Consider the following 13,905-nt stretch of genomic DNA (forward strand, 5'->3'; position numbering starts at 1 on the left):
TTGATATTGATCATGGCCTCTTATCAGTAAGTGAACTGTAACCGAATGCAAGACAAACTGAAACGGGAATAAAAACCGATGTCAGCAAACCATTTGAGGAGAGTGAAAAGTCTGATCCTCTGTGAAATTCCTGAGTGCTTAATAGATTAGACTGCAACAGACAACAGTGATGTCATGATGGGCCTGTCCCACACACATGTGGTGGTGGGGATCCAGAATAGAGCTGGCTTCGCTCCTCAAAGGGTTGGTGTGTAGGACTGGGCAATATATCGATAGGATAATATATCAATATCCTTATAGAGTCTAGATCAGGGGTCTTAACAGGAAGTCCGGGACCCCTAGGGGGTCCTCATAGTTACTACAGGAGGTCCTCCAAATCTTTGAGTGATAGAAAGTTTTTTTCTCCTTTTTTATATTAACCACTTGAAGCCTAGTGTCCATATTCGGAGAACTTTAGACAAAAATAGCAGATATACAAGCTCACAACACCTCGCAGCGTGAGGCGTTGTGAGCTTGTAGATCGTCTATTTTTAGCAAAGACTTTTGGTGTAGAGGGGAAAAAGAGCAGACTAAGTACAGAGTGAAAGGTCAAGTTTATTAAGTATTGACGGTTCAAGTGGTTAAATATCTGAAAACACAAATTGACATGAATCCAAAATACACTGACAATTGTGTTGTCAATCAATGAAATGGAATGGAATCTATGAAAAGGTTGTGGGGTCCCTGCTTCATCTATCTCTCAACTAAGGGGTCCTTGGCCTGAAAACGTTGAAGACCCCTGGTCTAGATCATCTGGTATGGCATAAGTGTTGTTATTTTCTTGGGTTTAATCACTTAATTTAAACCTTATTTATTTTACACTTTCACAAATTGCTAACATTCTGAATCCACAAGCTCACAATGCGTCCATTGCAAAATGTTGTGAGCTTGTAGACGTGTTATTTTCTCTGTATTACGGTCACAATATATTGAGTTATTTGTCCAAAACAACGGTGCTATTTGATCTAGTCCATAATATCGCCCAGCCCTAGTCGGGGTGCAAAATCATAAAACAACAGCGGCAACCAAAGAATTGGAATTCAAGGCAGAGCTCAGTAACGTGAGCAGACACACAAACACACAAACACACTGGCTTGGTTACAGGCATGCTGTTCTGTGTTCGGAGACAGACAGCGAGGAGGAGGAAATACCTGAGTGAAAAACCTGCAGGACCGTTCTCTCTTCTGCAGCTGGGGAGCCAAAACATGGAGTCATTAGCATTAACACACCACCGCCGTCAGGTGGAAAGCCTTCTTTATTTGTTATTGTAATAAATAAATGAATACAAACATAAAAGGTTGAGATAATGATATACAAGTTTTCTGCCCGACGGTAACGACATACAAATAGATGTACAGGGTTGGATTTGCTGGGAGGGGAGGAGGAGGCCTCCACCTCTGGCCTTTCATTTCTATGGTCGGTGGAAATATGTTTCATCTCTGCTTCCGGTCAAACTGAATCACAATACACACATTTCCTTTGAGGAGATGTAGACAGTCTGACATGTTTGATATTTATGTTCAATTTAACAATTTAATAATGTGCTCATAATGGAGATCTCCGTATCTGGCTGTCTACCCGTGTCCCTTTTATGGCCATATATGGAGATACCTGATGTCATTAGTATATGCCCATACCCTGTATGCCCATATGGGCATATTGGTTGGATCGGGGGTTATGGACAATTGAATATCCAAACTACTCAGTGACAGGCACCGCACTCCTTCGAGTCCGACGTGCGCACCGAGGTTGAAGTCAGTCGGACCCATATATGACACAGACACGACCATATATGGCCGTAGCGGTCAGATCTGTGGCTCTGGATAACCGGATCCGGCGGCTGGTCCGCTGGCCGGCCTGTCTTCCCAGTGGCCAATTTTAATATAGGATTTGTCAGAATTTGTCAAGAATATAAAGTATGGTACAATCTCACAATGCCTTGGCATTGCTTATAGCAGTGGTTCTCAAAGTGGATTCGAGGGGAGTCTAAATTGACCCATACAAGTCTATAACTCTGACAGTGTACAAATGGAACCAAATGGACCCGTTAGGGTCCATTTGGTTCCATTTGTACACTGTCAAGAGTTAAGAGAGAACCTTGAAATTTAAAAATGTGAGAACCACTGGCTTATAGAACGTTATTACCGTTGAGAAAGTCGAGAAAGTCGTTTTTTTGTTTTGTTTAACAAATGGAACCCTGTACAGATGCACACATGGTAGAACGATATCCTTTTTCCCTCCCCTCCGTTTGTGTCTCCTTCCCTCCCTCATTATTGTCCCGCTGCTGGCCTCCAGGGCCAAGTTGGTCTTTCCCCCCTCATCATTTCCTCCTATTCTCCATTGTGTTTTCTCCCCTGTTCCTCTCATCCTCTGCATCTAACAGCAAGAGAATTAATGTCATTAATTACTTTACCACTTGTGCGTAATTGGTCACATTCAATATCCTAATGAAAATTAGCATAATAACCAGGCATATTACTCAATTAGGCATTTATAATTGGGTCATTAATGAATAGCAGGAGGCACATTATTTTCTCTTTCATGGAGAATGCCTTACAATGATGCAACCTTTGCAGGCATTTGGTCAACAACAAAAGGTAGGGTAATTGGTCCCACTTATAGTGTTTGTGGGCACTTCACAGGTTGCAACCGAGTACTTGTGGGAAGTAGAATAGACAGAGAGAGAGAGAGAGAGAGAGAGAGAGAGAGAGAGAGAGAAAATGGAGAGATAGGGAGAGAGAGAGAGAGAGAGAGAGAGAGAGAGAGAGAGAGAGAGAGAGAGAGAGAGATTCAGAGTGTTTTCACATCGTCATTAGCACACAGTAAAATCCTCAGTGTCCGTTTAACTTTGAGAGTGGACAAACAGAACCAAAATAGAGGAGTAAGGGTGAGGACGTCGATTGGACTGGCCAGTTTTTGGCACTAGGAAAAGTTTCCCAAATAGCGCGGACAGCCGGACACCAGACGGATAATAGAGCCCTGAAATAACTTGCCACAAGGGGCAGCATTTCCCATCTGGTCCTCTCTAGGCTATTGCATCCCTTCCAAAGAACACAGCAGCATTCTTACACGGCCCAACACTGGGTTTCCTTTCCTCTTCTTTTTCTTTATGAGGCTGATGATTAGGACCACTCAGGCCTCTCGGTCCAGGCCAGGGCAATTTTATCAACCTGGTCTCAGAGAACAGAGCTCAAGAATCCAAGACCTGCAACCAGGGACGTGCTGGGCCCCTGATTCAGCCCGGGAAAAATAGTTGGAGAGGCCCTCATTGCGTGCTATAGAGAATATAGCGCTGCTGCTACTCAAAGATTTGCCATTTCAGAACATGTAGTGAAAACAGCCGATCTACAAGCACACAACACCTCGCACCGCGAGGCGTTGTGTGCTTGTAGATCTGCTGTTTTCACTACTTTTGTGCAACAGCCTTATATGATGAAGCAGGGCTTTGCTTTGCGAAAAAATGTATACATTTGAAACTTGGAGATTCAAGGTTTCTGCCCGACAGTGACAATTTACTTTGTTGGCCGCTCAGCCCCCAAAATGGAACGAAGGCCGACATTTTATTATTATTTTTTTCCTAATGGCCGGCCTGGACCGGCCGGGAATGAACCGCCATTCGGGAGTTGTCCCGCTTTTCCCACTGGCCAGCACGTTCCTGCCTGCAACCCGATATACACTTCACAAGCTGTACACACTTTGTTGGTACAGTTTTGGTACAGTTTCGCTGAGCATAATGTCAGAGGCAGGGCAAGACTCAAATTATACTTAGTTAGGATTCTGGATAGTTTAAGACGAGGCGTTACTGTGGGACAAAAGCTGTTGTTAATCATCCAAAATGTTCAGTGACATTCTTTAAATAATGCAGGCAGAGAAGACACAGCACCAGTTTATCACCCAAAAATCAACAGTATGTATAGTGCATCTTCGCTTACAAAATCAATCTTGCACATACATATCTATCTCCCCCTGAAGAATAGTAGTAAACATTTGCGAAGTACATTCTATTTTCCCATTGGCTCATTCGCTTCTATTTCTCCCCTCAATACTTTTACTCAAGTAATTTAAATAGGACTTTTACTATCTCTACATTATGGAATTGTTACTTTTACTCAAGTACAAACTCGGAGTACTGTAGTCTTCCACCACTGCCTGTCACAATCTAGCTACAGGACTCCCTCTTTCCAAGTTGTTTTGCCCAGGGACCACCCTTAATATGCTTATTTAACCTTAACCCTAACCTTAACCTGACAAAAACTATGCCTAAATCTAACCGTTTCTGTGAGGTTAAAGGAGTAGTTCACCCCCAAAATGACTTTTTTTCTATTGGTTACTCTCGCCATGGAGACTTGAGGTCAATAATATTTTTTTGTATTTGTCGCATTCCTAAGACAACATTTTGATATAGTAAATGTATCCACATTGATTCCGGATGGGGACCCAAATGCATTTGGCAAATGCATTTGGGTCCCCATCCGGAATCAATGGGGGTATATTTATTGTAATGTCTGTCTTGTCTTAGGAATGCGACAAAAAACAAAACATATTATTGAATTCAAGTCTCGATGGCGAGAGTAACCAATAGAAGAAAAGTCATTTTGGGGGTGAACTACTTATTTAACCTCACAGAAACGATGGCCTTCTGTGGCAAAACAACCCTGAAAAGAGAGTGAGCGCCCTGCCTGTGTTCCTCCCTGCAGTACCTTGGTGAGGCTGCGGGCGGCGCTGTCCTTGCCCCCGGGCGTGAGGTTCCTGAGCTGCACATCCAGCAGCTCCACCAGCTGGGCCATGGCGCGCACCGTGGACGGAACGTCGCCCGGGCGCAGCAGACCCTTGGTCTGCTCTGCCAGCTCTCTGGCCACCATGGCGGCCGTCTCACCCGAACGGAGCTGGACGTGGAGGGGAGGGAGAAAGATGGATTGATTGATTGGTTGATTGAATACTTTATAAGACCTGGAACGTGTTAGATTTTAATCACTTTAACCATTATTTTATGCTTTAACTTTTGAAAAATAGCAGATATACAAGCTCACAGCGCTGTGAGCTTGTAGATCTGCCATTTTTGAAAAATCAGGAAGTCTTTGAATATCTTTGACCCGATCTTTGACCCGACTTCCGAATCCTTCCTCTAAATCAGCTGTTCTCAAACCTTTTCATGTCAAGGACCCCCAAAATTACAGGTATTTGGCCGCGGACCCCATCTCAAAATATGTTGTTCCAGGGACCACCCAGAAGCAAATATTTGAGTTACAAATGTTCGCTTTTAAATAGATATATCCAAAGACTTGACAAAAAAAAACATGATTTTTCAAAAATATATCTACAGATCTACTTGTATATCTGCTATTTTTCAATAGTTAAAGCATTAAATAATTCTAGGCCTAAATGGCTTCTTAACCTAGGAAAAGCACAGGACAGTAGAGTTCTGATACAAGGTCTTCTGATGGCTTGTTTACATTGGGGTCCTTCTGTACTCACTACTCAATTCATGGAAGCAGAGAGAGGATGGAGAACAGAGGGATAAAGAGAGAGAGAGAGAGAGTAGGGGTGGATAGTGAGAGAGAGGAGGATGGAGAAAGAGAGAGAGAGAGAGAGAGAGAGAGAGGTGGATAGTTAAGAGAGAGGAGGACAGAGCGAGAGGGTGGGTGGAAAGAGAAAGAAAGAGGTGTGGAAGGAAAGAGGACAAACGAGAGGAGAAGGAGGGTATGGATGGAGAGGGGAAAACGACAAGTGGAAACAAACGATGGACAAAGCATCTCCACAGGAGAGTGGGGGGAAAATAATGGACACAGGAAAGAGGGGATGTACCGTAATGGGGGGATGGATGGAAACAGGGAAGAGAGGGAGAAGAGAAAGATAATGTAACCACTTTCAATCCAGTGTCCCTATTGTGGGTCATCGTCATAGGTGAGATTTTTCTTTACGGTACAATCTTGTTTTTGTTCTCAATTTTGTGAAAAGGGGACTGTACATTTTTGCACGACGCCATGGTGCGACAAAGTATCAAATAGGGCTTAAGTGGTGAGGGGGATAAATATTTGATGGTGCAGATGAGTAGTGGTTGTAGGGGTGACAGTAGCTGAATGCGCTGGTTATGGCTTCAGCACCTCTCGTGAGTGTTATCATAATGACTCTTAAACTGCTTTACGTCAACAAATCCTCCTCTCCCACCACCTCTGCAACAGCACTGATTTCACATTGACTATAATATTTAGCCACGTTAGACTTTAACAGAAAAGGCTGTAAAGCTTAATGTCTCATTCGGGAAAGCACTAAGACGAAATGGTGAGAGGAAAAAAAGAAAACGTAATCAAATACGCACTTCCAAGAAAACATTATTTTATGTATCGTCGTTGTCGGGTGAAAACCTTGTATGTCCAAAACCGTTCGTTTTGCATTTTTCATTGTAAAAATGATTTCAACTAGTGAAAACAGCCGATCTACAAGCACACAACGCCTCGCACCGCGAGGCGTTGTGTGCTTGTAGATCTGCTGTTTTCTCTACTTTTGTGCGACGGCCTTGTACGAAGAAGCAGGGCTTTACTTTTCGAACGAACATACACATTTGAAACTTGGAGATATGAGGTTTCCACCCGACAACGACGTTTTGTTACACCATTTCGGAAGCTAACGACAGGCTTTTCTTTCTCGTGCAAAACACTGCATGCTATGCATATTAAGACTCATGGTAATTGTTCATTTTATAATCTCCCCCGGCTGCATATATGCGATCTCTCCGAGATCATGCACACGAGACACCGTTAACAAAGCAAGTTGGCTCGGCTGGCCTAAATCTCTCCCTGTGGTCAATGTGTGTTCATGCATGCTAAAAGCGCTCCAGGACCATATCCATAATGGATAGCCTTACACCGGGGGTTCAGCGGGGAGAGCGGCGACGGCTAGCGGCGGCGTTCAGACTCACTTTCTGCATGATGTGGTTGACCCAGGGCGACGTGCAGTTGCTGAGGTCGGGGCCTTGGGGATCCCAGTAGCCCGACTGGGCCACGCACACGTATGTAGCCACGCCTGCAAAGACAGGCCGAGTAAACACACTGAGACAGCGTTGACATTCACCAGGAGACAGGGAGATCCTTAGACGTACGTGCCTGGGGTTCACTGAGTGGTCGGCGTGTGTGCGCGCTGTGTGCGTGTGTGTGTGTGTGTGCGCGTGTGTGTGTGTGTGTGTGTGTGTGTGTGTGTGTGTCTGTGTGTGTGTGTGTGTGTGTGTGTGTGTGTGTGCGCGGATCTGTGTGTGTGTACTACTTGTGTTACTCTACTTGTGAGGGCCAAATGTCCCCACCGGTATAGTTGAATATCGTCGTTGTCGGGTGGAAACCTTGTATGTCCAAAATGTATGTCCTTTTTTGTTATCATTTTAAAAAACGATAGGCGATCTACAAGCACAGAGACGTTGTGTGCTTGTAGATCTGCTATTTTCACTACTTTTGTGCAACACTTTTGTAAACATACCGGTACACATTTGAAACTTGGAGATACGAGGTTTCTGCCTGACAGCGACGATATGACGACATCGTGAGGACCATTTTACTGGCAGGGTTGGAGTAATGCTTGATTTACTTTTACACCAAAAACAGGCCGATCTACAAGCCCACAAGACGTTGCGCCGTAACACGTTGTGAGCTTGTAGATCGGCTACTTTAGGCTTTACGGTTAATGTTCAAAATGTCCTCACAAGTACTATAGTACTGCAACGTGTGTGTGTGTGTGTGTGCGTGCGTGCGTGCGAGCGTGCGTGCGTGCGTGCGTGCGTGCGTGCGTGCGTGCGTGCGTGCGTGCGTGCGTGCGTGTGTGCGTGCGTGCGCGCGTGTGTGTGTGTCCATAAAATTGGTTAGTTTCGGAAGTCTGTCTGCGCATTCATTATGCTGGAGCTTGAGCACGAGGCGTGTGCATATTGCGTACAGTATTTTGCAGTGTGTTTAGTCAGACAAAGGGCAGCATTTCACATGTCTGAGGAGGAACAGTGGACTCACGCTCCACTTATTGAGGCCCAGGAGGCCAACAATACACATTCTGGTCTGCAGCAATGGAAATGTACATTTACATCAAGGCCCCATTTTGTGTATTCCCGCTGTGTGTGTGTGTGTGTGTGTGTGTGTGTGTGTGTGTGTGTGTGTGTGTGTGTGTGTGTGTGTGTGTGTGTGTGTGTGTGTGTGCGTGTGTGCGCGCGTGTGTGCGTGCGTGCGTGTGTGTGTGTTGTGCGCGTGCATTGTGCGTGTGCAGACATGGCCATACATTGCATGTGGGCAGAGTATATGCCTGCTTTTGTTATTCATTTAATGAGTTGCTCCGGAGGCCTACTGTTTGCCGCTGTGTGGATGTCAGGCCACATGAAATAACTGTCCTGGAGAACTGCTGCAGAAACAGTCTGCTCAGCATAATGGACACGGCTGCGTTTCCAATAAGAGATAGAATAGACCCTCGCTACATGCGACCACATATAGCGAGATAATACATGGTCGAGAGAAAGGAATAAAAAGTTCCAGCTTACGCAGCACAAGCAATATTATATATTGGAGAAATAAATAAGAAAAATAGAATAAAATAAGAAGAAAGAGAAAGAAAGAAAGGAAGAAAGAAAGAAAGAAAGAAAGAAAGAGACAGAATACCCCATCCATCCACTAGGGATGGGACGATAAGCGATATTATCGTTTATCATGATAAAAAACACTCAGGATAAACGTACTGTGGAGATTTAATAGATTGTGATATCGTCCTCCATCATGCACTGGGATCAATTAACCTTTTATTTGCTGAGCTGCATATCCGGTACCACTTAAACCCTCTATAATTGGTAAAAGGTACTTATAATACACATACTTGATACAGTCTTTTTTTCACTCTCTATCAAATGTCTTTGCCAAAAAATAGCCGATCTACAAGCTCACAAGCTTGTAGATCTGCTATTTTTTGACAAATGTTCCGCTCAGGATAATGGATTTTGATTATTGCAATAATATCATAAATCGCGATTTCTTTTGTCACAATAATCGTGATGTGAAATTTTCATATCGTCCCATCCCTCTCTACCATCCTCCTCCTCCTCCTCACCTAGTGTCCCCACGGGACAGGGCTGCTTGGCGGTCTGTCCCTGCTGAGTGCGCGGCCAGGACACGTCCGCCATCACCCTGGGAGCGCAGAACTCCTGGGGGGGCAGGGCGGCCGACTGGGGCGGCACCGGGGGGACCAGGGCCGGCGGCAAGCGTCCGGCCCCCGCCTTCTGGTTGGTGTCGGGGATCTGGTTGGTGTCGGCCGGTGACCCTCCTCCTCCTCCACCTCCTCCACCTCCTCCTCCGGGGATGCCGGGGATGACGATGGCCTGGCGGATGGTGGTGGTGGTGCGGTAGCGCTGGCCGGGCGAGGTGGTGAGCAGGGGGCGGGGCGTGGTGTAGTACGGCGGGGAGCGGGTGGTGGTGGTGCGGCTGGTGGAGGAGGACGATGAACCGCCGCCGCCGCCCCCGCCACCGCGGATAGGGGGGAGCACGGGGGGACGGTAGTCTGGAGAGAGAGAGAGAGAGAGAGAGAAAGAAAGAGGAGAAAATATCAAACAAACATGTCTGGTATCTGAACTATGGATTATGACTTAAATCAGTGGTTCTCAACCTTTGGGTCGGGACCCCCAGGGTCGCCAAATTAATTTGGGTGGTCCCCAGAGGATTAGCTTAATGTGCAAAACTGTTCTCTCACTCAACAGTAAACAAACCCACTTAAGGTTTACGTGTATAGACTATAGACTATAGAGTGTATCTGCACATTTCTAAAGTGACAATTTAAGGAGTTTTTAATTACTCTAAATGACAAATTAAACATTGGCCAAATTGTTAAATATTAGAAACTGAAATTGTGAAAATAGACGATCTACATGCTCACAACGCCTTAACCGTGTTATACAAAATGTAATTCCTCAAATCTTAGTGTTCGCCAGGGTGGGGGGTACCCAGTTCAAATATGATTATTTTGGGGGTCACAGCCTGAAAAGGTTGAGAACCACTGACTTAAATGGTAAATGGTGCATTAATATAGCGCCTTTATCCAAGGAGCTTTACAGAGATTGTGCATTACATTCACCCATTTACACACACACACACATACATACACCGATGGCGGAGGAAACCATGCAAGGCACCAACCTGCTCATCGGGAGCAATTAGGGGTTCGACAGTAACTCCGGGGGAGCCCGGGATCGAACTGGGAAACTTCCGGTTGCCAAGCAGCCACTGAGCCACTGCCGGCTTGGTTGCGGATCAGTGTCACACACTGAAAACACCAGATCTACAAGCTCAAAGCGACGCATTGTTAGCACGCATTATGAGCTTGTAAATCCGGTACTTCCGATGCCCAACAACCGGTGCGCAGCCAGCCACGCAGTATGAATCAGGCTTTGGAATCCTAATTGGTTCACCGAAACCACGTCCGGTGCATGACCCGAGCTTTAATGAGCACAGAATCTATGGATGAGGGGTTAGACGTGAGTCCCACTGTGAAGATGTTTGAGAATGCTAAAGACTGGAGCATTCTGAACTCCTCTACTGACGTCAACTGAACCACACAGGGAGGAAAGGGCTTTCAAGCAAGTGTTGACCTACAGCAGGGGTCTTCAACAGGGGGTCCTCGGAGTTACTACAGGGGGTCCTCAGAGTTACTTCTATCTTTGTGTGATAGAAACTTTTTTCTCTTTTTTTTATATGAACCACTTGAACCCTAACGTCCACATTCCGAGAACTTAAGCTGAAAATAGCCGATCTACAAGCTCACAACGCCTCGCAGCGGCTATTTTTTTTGGTGTAGAGGGGAAAAAGAGCAGACTAAGTACAGAGTGAAAGGTCAAGTTAATTACGGTTCAAGTGGTTAAATATCTGACATGAATCCAAAATATACTGTAGGCTACTGAGGATAGAAACTGTATGGAATCTATGATAAGTTTGCGGGGGTCCCTGCATCATCTCTCTCTCAACTAAGGGGTCCTTGGCCTGAAAACGTTGGAGACCCCTGACCTACAGTATTAGTACACCACTGATACAGTGGCAGTTCACATTTCTGTTGACTCCCCAGTGCCAGTACAATCGGGACCGTCTATGACCCAGATCAAGGTCCATTATTTATTTGTTATGTGAGCCACTTACGGACCACCATTTGATGAGATTTTGCCTCTCAGAATATTTCGTTATCGATGGATCATTTAGCTGGGGACCACCTGGAACCCCCTCAAGAACCACTGGTGGTCCCCGGACCACTGGCTGAGAACCACTGGATTAGCACACGGCCTGTATTCCCCTACACAGCGTAAGAAACATTCTCTCAGAAGCATGCATGATTCATAACAGCATGACATCACAAGGAGCAGGAGGGTTGCATAAATGTATAGGGCACACACACTGCGCCACCGTCAATATTTCATTGTAAAGCGTCTCAATTATTAACATTGGGCCTGTTTGGGGGGCTATATGGATGTATGGAATGACGGAGGGAGTTGTGTTTGTGAAGAGTTATAGTGTCTCTTTGTAAATCGACACCACCATTTCTCAAGCTAACCCTGTCTGGTAACAAATTGAGACAAATGTACTGTGGGTGCATAAAGTTAGGGTTCCCCTGGCTCCAATCGTGGTTTTGCAACTCCTAAAGTGCAATCCACAAGTGTAACCTGCAGTGTACACAACACACAAACACCATTAATATAATGCAAAGCAATAGGAGCAGCAATATACTCTTATAAGTACTCTAGGATGATTTATACACACCCCAACGCCTTATGCCTGATTTAGTTGAGCACGAGTGTTGCGCACCAATAATAGCAGATCTACAAGCTACAAGCGCGGTGCGCTGTAATGTGTTGTGAGCATGTAGATCTAATCTTTTCAGTGCGCAACACCGGCACACGGCGAATTACAAGTCAGGAATTCAATAGCTCTCTCAATATCTCTCTCTCTCTCTTTCTCTCTATCTCACACTCTCAATCTCTCTCTCTCTCTCTTTAACAAACACACATATACATATGAACACACACACGCACGCACACACACACACACACACACACACACACACACACACACACACACACACACACACACACACACACACACACACACACACACACACACACATCTGGTTGAGTGACATCCCTTTTGCATTCCATTCTATCTGGACATCCTGTTCCACTCCCACCCTCACAACTCAATTGTGTTTCCGTAGCTAAACTGCACTGCTCCCCCCCCCTCCCCACCGCATGCATTCTCCACGGAACGTCACCATCAATCATGCATGGCAGTGGCGGCCTAGGGACTCCCTGTCAATCAGCACGTGTGTGTGTGTTTGGGTACTGTATGAGTGTGTGTGTATATGCACTAAAACAGGAAGGGGGGCTGAACAATTGTGTGTGTGTGTGTGTGTGTGTGTGTGTGTGTGTGTGTGTGTGTGTGTGTGTGTGTGTGTGTGTGTGTGTGTGTGTGTGTGTGTGTGTGTGTGGTTGATGTTTTCTGTCATCTGCGTGGAGAGGAGAAAGTAGCTGGGAGGAACACAACAAAAAAAGCACAAGCATAGCAGACCAGGGGCGACAGTGCTGCACCCCTCTCTCTCTCTCTCTCTCTCTCTCTATCTCTCTCTCTCTCTCTCTCTCTCTCTCTCTCTCTCTCTCTCTCTCTCTCTCTCTCTCTCCGCCAGTTCATTGAGTTTTCACTGTCTCTATCAAACTCCATCTCTTTTTGTCTTTCGTCTCCATCTGGGCGTTTTAATGAACACATTTGTTCCGTGTTTGTTTTCTCTACGGCTCTCTTGTGCATTCCCTGGCCAATCAAGAGAGGCCTTACTCAGTCAGGAGTCAGGAGCCAATGGGGACCTGCATGAACGCCACATAACAGATTCATGAAACATTGATAGGGCAAAAGGCCAGCACTTGTACTCATGCAAGCTGACAATATTTTACCCTGCACTCACATAAGAGAACCCTGATCAAAATGTGTGATGACCAGTGGTGTAAAGTAACTAAGTACATTTGCTCAAGTACTGTACTAAAGTACCATTTTGAGGTACCTTTACTTTACTAAAGTATGTCCAATTGTCAATACTTTTTCTTCTACTCCACTACATATCAGAGACAAATAGTGCACTTTTACTCCACTACAATTACTTGAAAACTAGTTACTAGTTACTGTACTTTGTAGATTTTGATTATCTCACTATTCATTTACGGAACGTCTGTTCGCCGTCTGTCCGCTGTCTGTCTGCAGTACTGACGTCACAGACTGGCTTGCACACGGAACACCATATATGGGCATAAACGGGTGAAAAGGTGTCCAAAAGCCGCCGCCCGCCGCATGCTGAAACAATGCCCAAATTTGGAGATGACTGACATCACTGATACGTCGGGTTCTCCAACATTACTTCTGAGACTCCTACATCCAATCCCTCATATACTGCGCACACCCCCCGGGCAAGCACTAGTTATTACAAAACATACATTTACCACTTGAACCCTATACATTTCGGCCATTTGAAAATAGCCGATCTACGAGTTTACAATGCAGTGTGAGCTTGTAGATCTGCTATTTTCAAAATATTTTTATACATTTTATACATGTGAAAACGTGTGAAATGGGACATTCTGCAGAATGAGTACTTTCTACTTTTGTACTTCTCAGGTACATTTTGAATTACTGACTTTTACTTGTAACAGTATTCCAATACTGGTGATGACCAGTGATGGACAGTAACAACTAACACCGTTTCTTTCCGATACTGCCAGGGGCGTCAATTGGGTATGGCAGGGGTATGCAGCTGCCATACCGTGGGTCCAGGGGGGAAAATAAAAGTTACTTTTAAATATAAATCCATGAATGTCTCTTTGTCTATCTCTGC

General features: G+C 45.3%; 1 protein-coding gene across 1 annotated transcript in view; it reads right to left on the reverse strand.

The window, feature by feature from the left end:
- Positions 1–13,905, reverse strand: part of LOC308281449 (adhesion G protein-coupled receptor L3-like) — a gene marked incomplete at both ends in the record, with an annotated part of 185,142 nt that overhangs the window by 72,764 nt on the left and 98,473 nt on the right. Inside the window, 4 exons of the mRNA XM_080721626.1 lie at positions 1,191–1,229; positions 4,740–4,925; positions 6,959–7,062; positions 9,106–9,552. Coding sequence (XP_080577752.1) covers positions 1,191–1,229; positions 4,740–4,925; positions 6,959–7,062; positions 9,106–9,552 — 776 coding nt within the window. The remainder of the gene's footprint in view (positions 1–1,190; positions 1,230–4,739; positions 4,926–6,958; positions 7,063–9,105; positions 9,553–13,905) is intronic.

This window comes from Nannobrachium achirus, assembly GCF_963921795.1.
Source record: "Nannobrachium achirus genome assembly, chromosome: 3".
In the NCBI taxonomy this organism is placed as follows: domain Eukaryota; kingdom Metazoa; phylum Chordata; class Actinopteri; order Myctophiformes; family Myctophidae; genus Nannobrachium; species Nannobrachium achirus.